A 15,236-nucleotide genomic window follows, 5' to 3' on the forward strand; every position below is an offset into this window, starting at 1 on the left:
CCAAAGGGTCCAACCCGGCCCATGGGCTGAATTTGTGAAATGCAAAAATTACACTGAAAATATTAACAATAAAGGATGTTAAAATCATTTCAGGTCAAATCAATCTAAAATGGGTCAGACCAGTAAAATACTATCATAATAACCAATAAATAATGAAAAAAGCCAATTTTCCTCTTTGTTTAAGTATACACCCCCACTCCCACCCCAAAAAAAAAAAAAATTACAGGAAATGTGACATTTACAGACTAGCCTTTTACAAAAAATGTGAATAACCTGAACAAATATGAACAACCTGAAATGTCTTAAGAGAAGTATGTGGAAGTGTGCCAATATTGTGCCTGTTACTAAATGTTTTGTGTATTTGTAGATCCACTGTGATCTGTAAGTTGTGATGCACATGTATAAATAATAAACTAAGGTGTAATATTGTTAACATTGCACTTTTTTACCTCCGCCAAGGAGGTTCTGTTTTTGTCAGCGTTGGTTTGTCAGTTTGTCTGTCTGTGTACAAGATAACTCAAAAAGTTATGGACGGATTTCGATGAAAATTTCAGGAAATGTTGATACTGGCACAAGGAATAAATGATTAAATTTTGGTGGCGATCAGGGGTGGGGCACTGATCTGCCTTGGTGGAGGTCTGCACTCTCCGAGTGCTTCTAGTTTTTCTTAAGAACTTTGGGTGTTCATATTTGTTCATTTGTGTACAGTTCGTAGATGTAAACATTTTTTTACATCGGGGGGTTGACTGATCTGCCTTGGTGGAGGTCTGCACTCTCCGAGTGCTTTTCTAGTTTATATTATTTTACTGGTCCGGCCCACTGGAGATCAAATTTGGCTGAATGTGGAACCTGAAGGAAAATGAGTTTGAGAGCCCTGCTGTATTGCAATGTGAACCTCCTGAAGTTACACCCAGAGAACATTTTCATTCATCATCACTTCAGAAATATATTATTTATAAAGGGCGAATAAATGCATGGGGGAAAAAAAAAAATCCTAAAATTGGCAAACACCACCAATCACAGAGATATTGGTTCATTCAGAACTAATACTGTAGCATGTCTGTGTTTACTGAAAGAGGGAATTTACAAATGACAGACCTGGGAGATTCACATGGGAATTAGTTCACAGAGGACCTCTGCAATAACAGGTAACCCTAAAATACTGTTTGAATGGAGCTATAGTCAGCCCCATTCTGTTTCCAACAACTTAGCATTAGTTTGGTGAGTTTGGTTGTAGTCACCCCCCACCCACACCCCCACCTAACCCTGACCCCCAAAGCAGCTCCTCCTTCTGTTTACAACAAAAGTAAATGTAGAAAAATAGAAAAAAATAGATGTAGAAATGTTTTTTGTCCTAGTTTTTAAGGCAGAATGTAGGAGTTGCCTCCAGAAGATCAAGTTGATTTTTTTTTCTTTTTTAAATCAGTTTTCAAAGAAAAAACATTGAGTTGAACAAAGCAGAGTAAAGCCTGAAGCCTCCAAACCCTGGAGGTGTCGTCACTGTCGCACACAGAGAGAAAACCTTGGCAAGTGTGTCCATTATCACACAACACACACACACACACACAACACACACACACAGGGCTTTGTGAGGAGGGGGATGTGGGAGGGGTCTTCAGTTTGGGGTGGGCAGTTCTTGGTATAGTCCTAATTCCTCAAACCCCCCTCCTCCTCCTCCTTCATCCTCCTTTCGTCCTCCTCCCCCTCCTCATTATAGGAGTGCTGGCGGCCCCCTCCGTTCTCACAGCGTCTCAGAGCCGCGGAGCGTCACATGGTAAGAAACACACCGGGCCTCTGCTCACACTCAACAACCAAACAACCAACACACCAACTGTACTCTGCATTTCTGATTCTAAAACTGTCAGCGTACATGAGAGCGCTGACACTGTTCCATGTCATTATTTATTTACTGATCATAGATTGGAGGGGGGGGTGAGGGTGGGGGTGCTCCAGAAGGGGGATTATGTTGTGTTGTTGGTGCGCTGTCTTTGTTTTTCATCATCTAGAAACGGCTCTTAAATCTGCTGTCATTTGTACTGCCGCAACAATATACGTTTGTTTCACTTTTTATAGTTTGATTTCAAGAAAAGTGTCACACATTAAAAGTCAAAAAGAGAAAAAATCTAACATAATTTCTAAATTCAGAGATTTTTAAGTATTCTTTTGTGTGGCACCAGCCTCCCGGCTGTTTCCTGTTAAATATTTAATATCTATATATCAGTGGTGGCTAGCGACATTATTTTTTGGTGGCGCAGTATCAAAGTCAGTTTTTCATCTGTGCTATAACCACATATCACCACTAGGCTATACAAAAGTACATGCACGACTATTTTAAAATATTAATTTAAATTATAATAAAAAATACACAGCACGTGTTTTCAGTCATGTATTTTTTATATGTAACTTTAATGTCTATCCTTCAAACTTGTACATTTTTTATGACTGTTGTTAAAGTCAGACATGTTCCTGACAAGTGTCTTTTCCACTGACAGTTTGGACAGTGCATTTAGACCAGGAGTGGAGGTGGGACAGGTAGATCACATGGCATTAAAAAGATTAAATAAAATAATTTAGGGACACCACTTGCACTGGGACTTGATTTCTGAGCCTCCTGCATCAAAGGTCAGTAACCGATTTCCACAGCGAAAGGAGTGACAGAGGTGAGACAGGCTGGACTTTTACACAGCGGACCTGCGTTCTGGAATCAAAGGGGAACTAACGCAGCGCAACAAACAGTCTGATGTATAACTTGCACATTGGAAATACCCTGAGCACAGCAGTGTTGGCTCAAAACAACAATGGAGGATGAACAGAGCACAGCAAATGTTAGCATGGATAGAGTCCTCCGCCTGAAGTGACAACAGCTGGCGGATCTCGGCGTCTCCCCAATTTGTCATCTTTCTGGTCACGCTGATATGTTTGTTTACTGTACACAGCCTGTGCTTGTTGTTAAATACCCTCGGTGTAGGGATCGCACACGCAATATGTCATCAAAACGTCACACCTTAGTTGTGGAATGAGAGGTGTTCCTTTTACATAGCGTTCCGGAATCCAGACTCCACCTTTATCAGGGTTCTGTTATTACCTCCAGAGGAGTTACAGAGGTGGGAGCAAATGATCCACCATTTCATTTACACAGACGACGTTTCAGAATAAAAGTGAAATATTCCTAGAACAGAATGTGATGTGGAAAAGGGCTAATATTTGTCAGACAGTGGATGGTAGCTGTAGACCAGGGGTCAGGCAACCCTGGTCCTCAAGAGCCACTATCCTGCATGTTTTACATGTCTCACCTCTTCCAACGAACCTGATTCAACTGAAAAAGCCTATCATCAAGTTCTGCAGAAGCCTGATAACGACTGTCAGGGGTGTTGGAAGAGGAAAACGTCTAAAACATGCAGGATAGTGGCCGTCGAAGACCAGGGTTCCTGACCCTACCATAGACTGTACATACCCATTCAGCATGTCCATGTGGGCCCCAAAAGGGTTACAGTGGGCTGCATATAAGGGTCCCATGTGGGTTTGTCCGCAGTTTCCATGGTGACCCCACATGTGTTTGACTATATCAGAATCAGAATCAGAATCTCTTATGTCATTTACCCAGTACAACAAAACTGAGGTAGAGCTCTTAGGTTCAGTGCAAGAATTTACAGACAGACAACCAATATCAGTAAAACAACCAATATCAGTAAAAGACAGTTATTTACATTAAAAAATAAAAAGTATTGCAAATTAAGACATTTGTAAAACATAAAATTTAAGTTGTGCAAATGACATGAAAGATAAATATTGTGGGATAAATAGTGTGAAGAATAAATGATATGAGATATTTAGATCTCTAATTCTGATCTGGTCAAACACATGTGGGGTCACCATGGAAACTGCAGACGAACCCACATGGGACCCTTATATGCAGCCCACATGGAACCCTTCTGGGGCCCACATGGACATGCTGGCTGGGTAATGAGTGGACAGACCTGTCATGTCACTGGTTGCTAAGCTTTAATTTGAAACCAGCTGTTGGATTTGGTGGTTGCACAAGTGACAACACAGTAGAACCTCGAAGTCCACGTGCACCACTGGACGAGTAACCTGATTTTCAGGCGGTGGCTTGTGAGTATTTCTGTCTTGAAATACGAGTGGAAATGCGCAGTACAAGCGAGATTCATACTAGCCACCGCTAGCTAGCACTGAGCTGATAGGTTTGATAGGGTTTCAATGAAAGGACCTGCAAGAGTGGACAGCGAAGAAAGTCAGGCCAAAAAGCCAAATTAAATGAAAGAGGAAAACGCCAGAAATTGTTTTACCTGATGTTTCAATAGAAGGAGATTCTCCTCCAAACAATAATTCTCCTCCTCCTTCTTCCTTGAGCACAGATCGTCTCATCTTTAAGGTAAATAAGTTAATAAAACTAGTTTATTTCTTTTGCATTATCTTTTATTATGTTTCTATAACTGTTATTTTCTTTCTAACTGCATTTTTCTGTTTTAAAACCCCTGTAAAAGGTTTTTTGGGTGGTTTTGGGAGGCTGGATTAATTTCAATAGAAAAATTAATTTGTAAAATGACTAATCGCTAAACGAGCTCAATCATGAAATGAATTAAACTCATAGTGTGAGCTTCTGCTGTATCTGGACAAGAGTGTCACAACTACGTAAGCCCAGGGAGTCAGAGGTGAGCTACTGCTAAGTGCTAGCTTACAGACTCAGTAAAAGTAGTCAACTTCATCAAGTACTGTCTAACAAGTTATTTCATGGCCTAGCTAGTGAACAAAAACAAATTTAGCAGGTGAATGAGCTGCCAGACAGAGCTGTCAATTAAAGCTGACACAGTGGGTATCCAGCTTCTGTTGTCTTGAGAACTTATCAGTGAAGAGAGTTTACGGAGGGACCATGTTTTCACTTATTAAAGGCTCTACCACATGACAACAAAATTATGCCAATCCACAAAAGTTTAATATGGTTTGGGCCTTTCGTCCACATGACACCGGCATTGTCGGTGCCCTGAAACGATACTTTTGGAGAGCAGGTGGCAGAGCAGAAAAATCTCATAACACTGCCCTGGCTGTGGCGCATGGATAGGCAAAACACCACTTTTTGGAAACAATGATGTCATAGTACCACGTGACCACAAGAAGAAAACCCCAGACATAACCTCATGCACATGCTCAGTGCATTCTTCTGTGATTTGAGTGTATCCTGCCTTTGGCTCTGTCTGTGACGTGCATTGTGGGAAGTGAAACCTTCCCTCACCCCCACTCAAGTGGAGAATTATCGACCAGTCTCACTCCTCCCATACCTTTCTAAGACCATCGAAAGGGCTGTTTTCAAACAGGTCACAGAATTCCTCTCCCAAATAACCTCCTTGGACATCAACCAATCTGGCTTCAAAATCGGCCACTCCACTGAAACGGCTCTGTTGTCTGTGACAGAAGCCTTGAAAGAGGCTAGAGCAGCAGCCAAGTCTTCAGTACTCATTCTACTGGACTTATCAGCAGCATTTGACACTGTCAATCATGATATCCTGTTATCCATACTCTGGAACATGGGCATCACAGGCCACGCACACTCCTGGTTTCAATCTTACCTTACTGGTCGTCCTTCAGTGTGTCCTGGCTAGGGCACACATCAGCAGTTCACCGCCTCACCACGGGGGTCCCCCAAGGCTCTGTGTTGGGCCCCCTCCTTTTTGCCATATACACCACCTCACTCGGTCAGATCATCCACTCACACAGCTTCTCATATCATTGCTATGGTGATGATACCCAGCTCTATCTGTCATTCCCACCTGATGACTCCACAGTCTCAGTGCGGATCTCAGATTGTCTCTCTGACATATCTGCATGGATGAAAGCCCATCACCTTCAGCTGAACATGTCCAAAACTGAACTGCTGGTCTTCCCAGCTAAGCCAACCATACAGCTGGACATCTCCATCACTATTGACTCCATACCTCTGGCTCCTACCAGTGTAGTACGTAACTTGGGAGTCATGATTGATAATCAGTTGACCTTCACGGATCACGTTGCCTCTGTCACCCGATCATGCCGTTTCACTCTGTTCAACCTAAGAAAGATCAGGCCATACCTAACCCAACAGGCCACCCAGCTCCTGGTGCAGACTATGGTTATCTCCCGTCTTGACTACTGCAATGCTCTTCTAACGGGCCTCCCAGCTTGTGTTGTCAAACCACTACAGATGGTCCAGAATGCAGCAGCGCGTCTGGTCTTCAATCAGCCTAAAAGGGCACATGTCACCCCCTTACTCATTGAGTTACACTGGCTACCCATAGCTGCCCGCATCAAATTCAAATCTTTAATCCTAGCCTACAAAATTCTCAGTGGGTCTGCTCCTGTCTACTTAGGTGCACTAATAAAAGCTTATGTCGCCCCACGACCACTCCGCTCGTCTGGGGAACGTAGTCTGGTGGTCCCCAGACCTTGTACAAGACAATCCAGGCTCTTTCATGGGTCGTTCCACGTTGGTGGAACGCTCTACCAAGTGCTACAAGAACAGAGTCATCCCTGCCTATCTTCAAGAAGCTCCTGCAGACCCAGCTCTTCCGAGAGCACCTCCTGTCCTAGCACTTCCAAACATTCCATTTTAAATATTCTAATAAGGTTTTCCCAGGATAACCACAGATTCTTTCACGATTATCTCTGGACCTGCTGCGGTGGTCCGGCCTCTTCCCTGCCTCATCATCACCACTCACTTATCCTCAACCGCCTCCATGTGTCTCCCCCTACTCCCCCCTCCCCCCATCCCTATCTCTATCGCTCTCTCTTTTTCCCCTTCTCTACTCTCTCTCTTTAACCCCAACTGGTCAAGGCAGACGGCCATCCTCCAGGAGTCTGGGTCTGCTCGAGGTTTCTGCTGTTAAAGGGAAGTTTTTCCTCGCCACTGTCACCAGTCACAAGTGTTTGCTCCAGGAGGATTCTGTTGGTTTCTGTAGAATTGACTTAGAGTCTGGTTTTGACCAACTCTATATATAAAATGTCAAGAGATAACTTTTTTGTGATCTGGCACTATATAAATAAAATTTGATTGATTGAGTGATTTAATTGGTTTTCCCCTGTAAGTCGCTTTGGAAAAAAGCGTCTGCCAAATGCGTAAACATAAACATAAGTGAAGGCTCGCGCAGCCGCCTGACAGCAGCTGCTACAGACACAACGCAGAAACAGCAGGAGCTCCCTTCCCTCTATGCATATTCCTCCAGCTGTTTCGGCGTTTCAGCCGTTTCCGCGTTGTGTTTGTTTCATCCACGTAATATCATATGGTTGTGCTGCCACTGCCGCTGCCAGGCGGCTGTGTGAACCGCCCTTTCCCACAATACACATTGCGACAATATTCCTCAGATGCCCAAGTTCCCTTCCAGCTCTGTTTGTAAACACATGGTTTGTTTTTGGTGGATGGAACTAAGAAACTGTTCACCGTGATGCAGGAGATTCAGATGAGTGACCACAGAAAGACTTACAGATTTGTGATACTGAGGATATGACTGAGGTTTGACAGATTTGATGAAAAATTAGTGACGAAAGTCTCCTGCACCTTTAAGTCCACCATATCCAGTCTGCAACCAAGCAGCAGAATGTGACGACACTGGAGTGAGAATCGCTCCGATCTGCACATGTCTGTGTGCTTCTGTGAAGCTTCTTTTGTACTGACAGTAGGTCATTTCTTGGCATTTGCTGAGTCTGGTTCTAAGATAATTCTCTCATCCATGATGAAAGCCTGGATGATTTCTATGTGGTGGACTGGGTCTTTAGGATCCTTCTTCACTTCTACACTGCTTGTTCATTGTTCTTCTACAGCAGTGGCTGTCAGCCTTTTTTCAACAAATACCCCTTTACGTCATCATGAGCCTTCTCCATAACCCCCCCCCCCCCCCCCCCATTTCGGTCTCAGCGCCCTCCTCTCAGCTTTCTCGTTCCAAACACCCCCGACGGTGTCCAAACGCCCCCTGAGGGCCGGTACCGCCCCTGTTGAGAAACACTTCTACAGCAACAACAGCAAACATCAACAAATGACAAATGAGCTGCTCCTACAATAACATGGACACCATGTGCCAACTGTACATACTGAACATTTACATGACCTTTGAACTTTGAAAAATACAAACAGAATGTAAGAATGAATTGATAAAAAAAGTCTCAGCTTTAAAGGAATGTGATTTTACTTTTCCCAGTAAGTTTTAGATATGTTTCTGTGGAAGACTGTAGCCCCTCCCCTGCCTGTTGTTTGACAGCTACATGTCCGGTCTGCCCTCTTCCTGGGGGGGTATTTCTGACGCTTGGCTGGTTTTAAATAAGCTGCTGACTGACACTAACCCCCCCATTCTCTGCTGGCCTTTGTCCTTTTTTTTTCTTTTTACATTTAACCCTCATGTCACTGATCCTCTGGGGTTATTGATGCAGAGGAATGCAACACTGCAACACTCACAATCATTTTTCATTCTGAAGTAGCTGATTTATCATTTGGATAATTTTAAAGTTACAAATTAACTTGCTTTATCATCCTTTATCATCGTTTACCATCCTATTATCCTGAAATTCCATCTCTGCATTTAACCCCACACTCAGTACCTAGCATTAGCATTAGCATGCCTCAGGAATAGTGTGTTATAACAGGGGCACCGACAGGAGAATTACCCTCTATGCACCTGTTTTTAATGGAAACTGATGGACCCAGAGGAACAGATACACTCAACACAGAACATTGTTGTAAGGTGGAAGTGTTAACTACTACCCCACTGCACCGCCCAGTTTGTGGTTGATGCTGCACTGACGCATTTGCCTTAAAGGAAATAATTAAAGATTGATTGTGCCTTGTGTTTCGGATCTGTTCTGAAGCAGTAGAACAGGTTTGAACCCACGTCATCCTGAATAATTTACTCTCACGTGATGGGTGTGTGTGTGTTGTTTTGATCCAAATATTTCAGTAACTTAAAAGTCATTATGAGGGGATGATGGATAAGAAATTACACACCTTTAGCATGTTAACATTAAAGTGGATTTAGCACAGTGAGTTATAACATCATATGTTATGTTAGCATTGAGTACAATACATCATCTGTAGTTATACAGAGCACATCAGCAGAGTATTCAGTTCTTCCGTCTGTCCTTTGACTCATACCTGTTCACACTCCTGTTCTGGGCCACACCACCTCCACATGTGCCCCAAGTGATCGGAAAAGGACTCTGTCATATAACACGTTGATATGATAACATGTTCTTTTGGTGGAAGCTCCAAGAAAAAGTCCGGATTCTTTTAGATCTCATCTTTATAAATTTAATTTGGCTTATCTGACCACAAACAAAGTGCAAAGTATGACTCTGCATTGAGGATCCACCCCAAGCAGGAAATGGATCCAGACATTCCAACGCACATCACTTTTATACTCCTTTTAAACTGATCTTCAAACTCTGGGCTGACCCCCTTCTGCTATAGGTGGGCTGGGTCACAGAAAATGGACTGGTGTCATCTGACTCTAAAGTCAAACAGATGCGATACCTCAACTCTGTGTAAAACCCCATATTGACAGTGTTTACCTCTTATCTCCTATTATTACAATCGTATGTAGGCATGTGTATTTAAAGTGTGTCTAAGGTAAAACCTAAGTCCTGTGTTCATAAATCTGTCAGTTTAGTTTGTTGACCAAGATGTGACCTGACCCATCCTAAGAACTTTACCACTAACCAGTGACACAAAGAAATCTAGTGACACAAAGGAATCCTAACCATACTGACTATACAGTGGTTTCCAACCTTTTTTTTTTTTTTTTTTTTTTTTTTTTTACTCGTGACCCCATTTTAACATCACAAATTTCTGGCGACCCCAGACATTCAAAACTGAAACTTTTTTTTTTTGCTAAAATTAATTTGTTTTTGATCATGTAATAATTTGCTATACTATGTTGCAAATAAACATTAATTTTAGAGGACATGTAGTCTATATAATGTATATTATTATGGACGGAGGCAGTAAATCCAGGTGTAGATTACTGCACAAAGGGGGAATGTTATTTTCCTTGGTCAGGATCTGTACAGTCAGTTCAGCTTGGATTTACAAGGAGGACAATTAATACTGAACAAACAAGAACTCAAACTATGAATTATGAAAGAGCTGCAGCATCTGAAACTGACCACAATGAACATTTGACAGATAAACAGAACCACAGTGCCGCAGTTTCAGACTCAGAGTTTGTCTTTTATGGATTGGGATTGTCTCTGTCAACACAACATACATTTTTTTATTAGTAATTTTTTTTTTTTTTTTTTTCATTTTTATCAATTACCAGAAATTTCAGGTGACCCCATATGAACTCCAGGCGACTCCATGTGGGGTCCCAACCCCAAGGTTGAGAAACACTGGACTAATATGTGATTAAACTTAAGAATTCAACTATCTACATTAAAATATTGCACATCAAAGACATTCTCAGTGTGTTCAGACATTGCATTGACTCTGAACATGTCACTGAATTTGCTTAGATGGATCTTAATACCTGGTCTGAATAGGGCCAGAATGTCCAGGAACAAATTATACAACATCCATAGAATTTGGGCGGTGCAGTTAACACTTCCATCTGACAGTTAAGAGGTTCCTTGTACAATTCCCAGTCAGAATGTCATCTTTCTGATGAATGCCTCATGTGTCTACAACGTGTGGGTTTCCTGCAGGTCATCCAGTTTGTCCTACTATTAAAAACAGGTACATTCTGTCAGTTCTGTTCAATGGAGTCTCTGCACAGCCCAGTACTTCCTGAACTACAGGTGGGTCCTTTATTTCCTGTCTTTCATTATTGGACACACTGATTAATCCAGGTGTGTCTGCTACTTCTTGTTGTGACTACTGATTAATCAGACACACTTGGACACACCAGTGTATCCAATAATGAAAGACAGGAAATAAAGGACCCACCTGAAGTTCAGGAAGTAGTGGAGCTGTGCAGAGCCCCGTCTGTCTGGAGCTTTCATCTGCTCTTGAATGGACTTTTTGTTTGATTGTATAGATATGAATGTGATGAGAATCTGTCTCTATGCTGACTGTGAATCTGTAGTTTTGTGTTGACTGTGGTGCTGAGCTGTTTTGTTACCTCTGCCAGGAGGTACTGTGATCACTTTGTTTGTTTGGTAGCAACTTTACGGGAAAACTATTCCAACCATCTTTACCAAATCTTCCCCACAGATAGGCCTAGGCCCTGGGACCAACCCATTACATTTTGGGCCAACTAGATCAAAGTTCAAGGTCACAGCAAGGTCACAAAATCTACAATTTTCCTATCTCTCATCATTGAGCAATTGTCCAAAATTCATAAAAAATTCAAAATGACTCCGATTAGCCTCAAATTTGATCCACCTGTAGCTTAGAACAATATCTTGTATCTGGCACAAAATTGTCCACATCCACTGTGGAATGTGGACTCTGTGGACATTTACATTTAACATTGAAAATCCCATTTACCACACATTTTTCATTAGAACTCAACAAATATTGATTGGAATTTAATATAATTTGACAGACACATGACTAGGACCAAGCTGCAACTTTTTCTGCTGTATGGAACAACCTGGAAACTGTTGAATTTAAACAGAAATAGTCGATCCACACATGCACAGCGTTCAGGGTGCTTGGCGGAGGTTTGCGTTCTCTGAACACTTGTTTTGTTTTGTGTTGTTTTGAAAAATGAAAATTTAATAAATATATTCTTTAAAAAAAAAAAAAAAGGTACATATCGGTTAATTGTCCTGCTGATGCCCCTGACCAAAGTACTGATGAAAATCTGGAGTTGGTCTGAGACCCTAACTCTAACCCTCAACGGCAGCTCACTACTACTAATGTGCCAACACTAAAACTAGGCAGTGTGATCGTATTAGGATGAAGAAAACTAATTATTCACCCTGTTTCTTTTTTCAATTTTACGGGACTGTAACGATAAGAAAATTTCATATCACAGTTATTGAGACCAAAATTATCACGGTTATCATTATTATTGTAGTATTGTTGAAATTGTGCTCAAAATGTTCAAAAAGTACTGATACACACACTGAAATAATTTAACCAAGTTGTATTTTGAAAAATAAATGAATAAATAAAACAATTGGCACAATCTACCTTCTGTTGCAGAAACATTCAAATATTAACCCTTAGTGGTCTGAGCCCATTTTGTCTGTTTGTCAGTCCTTTTGATTTTGCCTTTATATACTATATAAACAAATGTATTTATACCCATGTTTGGGATCTTTTTTTCAGCACATCATCTATATCATCTGCCTATTATTTTTTTCACTTTAACCTACTATAAAAACATAAAAGGCCAGAAAACACAACAAAAATATATAAAATCCAATTTGAAAAATGTACATAATTTATTGCATAAATAACACAAAGGTGCTTAACGAACCTTTTCAAAGACTTTAAAAGTGAATATTGGTTCCAAATATTAGGTATAGAAAATCAAAAATTGTAATAAATTAAAACTATACTCAAATATTTCACACAAAAGCATATCTTTACATAGGCGTTTTCTCCAGAAAAGTGTGGTAATCAAACACGGTTATCATGATAATTAGAATTTAAATGGTAATACTAATCATCTGCAATTTTACCACGGTTTATCCTTACACCGGTAATCGTTACATCCCTACTTGTAACTTTTGCCAAATGTTTCAACATGTAAAACCTCTCTCCATACAGTGACCATGACCATCCTGCCCTTCAGCTTCCTCTTCCTCCTCCTCTGCCTCCCATCCCTCACCGAGGCCAAGCGACAACCCGGTCAGGGAAAACCTGAAAAACCCCGGGAGCCCCCGCCGTCACCAGTACCAGCCAAGAGACCCCGGAACCGCTCAGTCCCCGGGTCTGGAGAACTGAGCACTAAGGATGGGCACCGCTGTATCTGGCAAACATCTGGTGAAGGCCTGGTGAGCCTGATGGTGAACTGCACCACCGAGACCGCAGAGCAGCACAGGTGAATGGAATGAAGGCCAGCTGAGCGTGGACCATCTTCTATAAAAAGTCCAAGAGAATTTAACCAAGCAACCTCAGTGTCAACTGAAGACTCTTATGATGAAACATTATGAAAATGCTGATGTGAATGGTGTTGTCTTGGTGAAAAGGGGTCAACACAGTCCATATAAAACTGAAAAAGTAACATCTGTAAAATCACTGACATTTCCCCTACCAAGGTTATAATAGTTTGGATTTTTCCTTTCTTCAGCCAAGGAGGTTATGTTTTTGTCAGCGTTGGTTTGTCTGTCTGTGTGCAAGATAACTCAAAAATGTATGGACGGATTTGGATGAAAATTTCAGGAAATGTTGATACTGGCACAAGGAACAAATGATTACATTTTGGTGGTGATCCAGGGGGGCACTGATCCGCCTTGGCGGAGGTCCGCACTCTCCAAGTGCTTTTCTAGTTTATTAATGTTACCTTTTATTTATTTATTAAACTTTTATTTATTTCCCTCAAGCAATTTTTTCTGCTGGCACCATATGATATTTCAGGGTCCGTCTCTTGTGTTCACTTGTGGTTTCCAGTCGTCTTCTGGTCCCCACTCTACCTGGAAACATGGAGACTAAAGTTGGGAGAAAGCAGCAGAGTCCTGTCTGGGATTTATTTGAATATGACGGAGAAGAAGAGAAAAGATATTAAAAAAACTAAAACCAAACTAAAACTAAGCATTTAGAAAATAACGAAAACTAATAAAAACTAGCAAACCTGCTCTAAAAACTAATTAAAACTGAATTAGAAAAAAAAAAAGTCAAAACTAAATAAAACTAAACTATAATGAAAAATCCAAAACTATTAGAACCTTGGTACTTATTGCTTTAGCTGATCACTTCTTTATTCACTGCTCTTCTTTGTTCTTCCTCCTTTCCTTCCAGGTACTGGTGTCGCTACGCTGGTAAGCCAGACCTTTGCCAGGCCTACGGGGTTAAATCCAGTCAGTACTGGAAGCAACTGGTGGGGAAACTGAAGAAGAGGCAGAACGCCTGCGAAGGAGAGAAAGTCCTGAAGGCCAAGACCTGCAAGAAGGCACCAGCTGAAGCCCACATGAAGCTAGCCCAACACAGCGGAGACGACGATAAAAAGGCCGGGAAAAAGAAGGGGGTGGCGCCCAGGAAGAACTCGGACGGAGGGAAGGCAGACAAGAAGAAGAAGGAAGAAGATGAGGAAGAAGAGAAGAAGAAGAGAGAGGAGAGGACTGGTTTTGATGAGGAGGGGGTGGTGAATGACATGGAGCCGGTGCAGAGCTACTGCAGCCAGGGGTGGCACTCCGTCTGCTCATTCTTTGTCAGGTTTTTTGAGGGCTGATGAGTTTAAAAAAAAAAAATCTACACTTCATTTCACATTATTTCCAAAAGATGATTCACAATATGAAAAATAAGCAAAAAAAAATTACATGTAAATGTGGTTTTAAAGCAGGAGTGTCAAACTCATGTTAGTTCAGAGGCCACATTAACCCTTTCATGGATGACGTCCACATTTATGGACACACAGTTTAAGTTCACTTCCCAAAGGGTTATAAAGGCAATATTCTCCAAACCACATGGGGGCAGTCTCTATAGACCCTAAGAAATACAATGGAAATAAAAGATCATGCTGATTTTAGAATTTGGACTGTTCTGTGATCTCCTAAAGTTAACCTCCTAAGACCCAGCTATGAGTTTACTGTTTGTGGACAAAGTTCACAGCCTTAAAAAAAAAAAAAAAAAAAAAGAAAAAGAAAAGAAAAAGAAACCCTGTCCACCGCAAAGGACATTCCATAAAAATATTTAAAAAATGCATCTGAAAAACTGTTTGCAATCATGATGTTTACACTATAGGCAATTATTTAATTAAAAAAGCCAAAACTTGTACTTTCCTGGGTCTCAGGAGGTTAACCATCTTCTAATAAAACCATATTTTTCTTTTAAAAAATTCACTATGTATGTCAATTTTAGCTTATTTTGAGTAATTAAAAAAATAAAATAAAAAAATTAGATACTTTTTTTTCATTATTCATGGCATGAAAGGGTTAAGCTAAACTTGATCTGAAGTGGGCCGGACCAGTGAAATAATAACATAATAATATATAAATAATGTCAACTCCAAACTTTCCTCTATGTTTTAGAGTGAAAAAAGTAAAATTATGCGATCAAAATGTTTACATCTATCAACTATCCTTTAAAATAATGTGAATATAATGAACAAACTGAAATTTCTTAAGAAAACTAAGTGCAATTTTAACAATAT

At 41.0% G+C, this 15,236-nt stretch overlaps 1 protein-coding gene across 1 annotated transcript; it reads left to right on the top strand.

Annotated features, from left to right (window-relative positions):
- The first annotated feature begins 1,730 nt into the window (after positions 1-1,730).
- LOC115434465 (fibroblast growth factor-binding protein 2-like) lies at positions 1,731-14,364 on the top strand. Its single transcript, XM_030156428.1, has 3 exons — positions 1,731-1,774; positions 12,695-12,968; positions 13,886-14,364. The coding sequence occupies exons 2-3, from the start codon at positions 12,700-12,702 to the stop codon at positions 14,313-14,315; spliced, it is 699 nt and encodes a 232-aa protein (XP_030012288.1). The 5' UTR covers positions 1,731-1,774; positions 12,695-12,699; the 3' UTR covers positions 14,316-14,364.
- The last annotated feature ends 872 nt before the right edge of the window (positions 14,365-15,236 follow it).

This window comes from Sphaeramia orbicularis, chromosome 15 (assembly GCF_902148855.1).
Source record: "Sphaeramia orbicularis chromosome 15, fSphaOr1.1, whole genome shotgun sequence".
NCBI classification, from domain to species: domain Eukaryota; kingdom Metazoa; phylum Chordata; class Actinopteri; order Kurtiformes; family Apogonidae; genus Sphaeramia; species Sphaeramia orbicularis.

What these genes read in the sequence shown, in the direction of transcription:
- LOC115434465 (XM_030156428.1), top strand. Translation starts at nt 12,700, where the DNA reads ATGACCATCCTGCCCTTCAGCTTCCTCTTCCTCCTCCTCTGCCTCCCA. An exon ending in GAGACCGCAGAGCAGCACAG is followed by an intron (nt 12,969 to 13,885) that starts GTGAATGGAATG and finishes CTTTCCTTCCAG; the next exon opens with GTACTGGTGTCGCTACGCTG.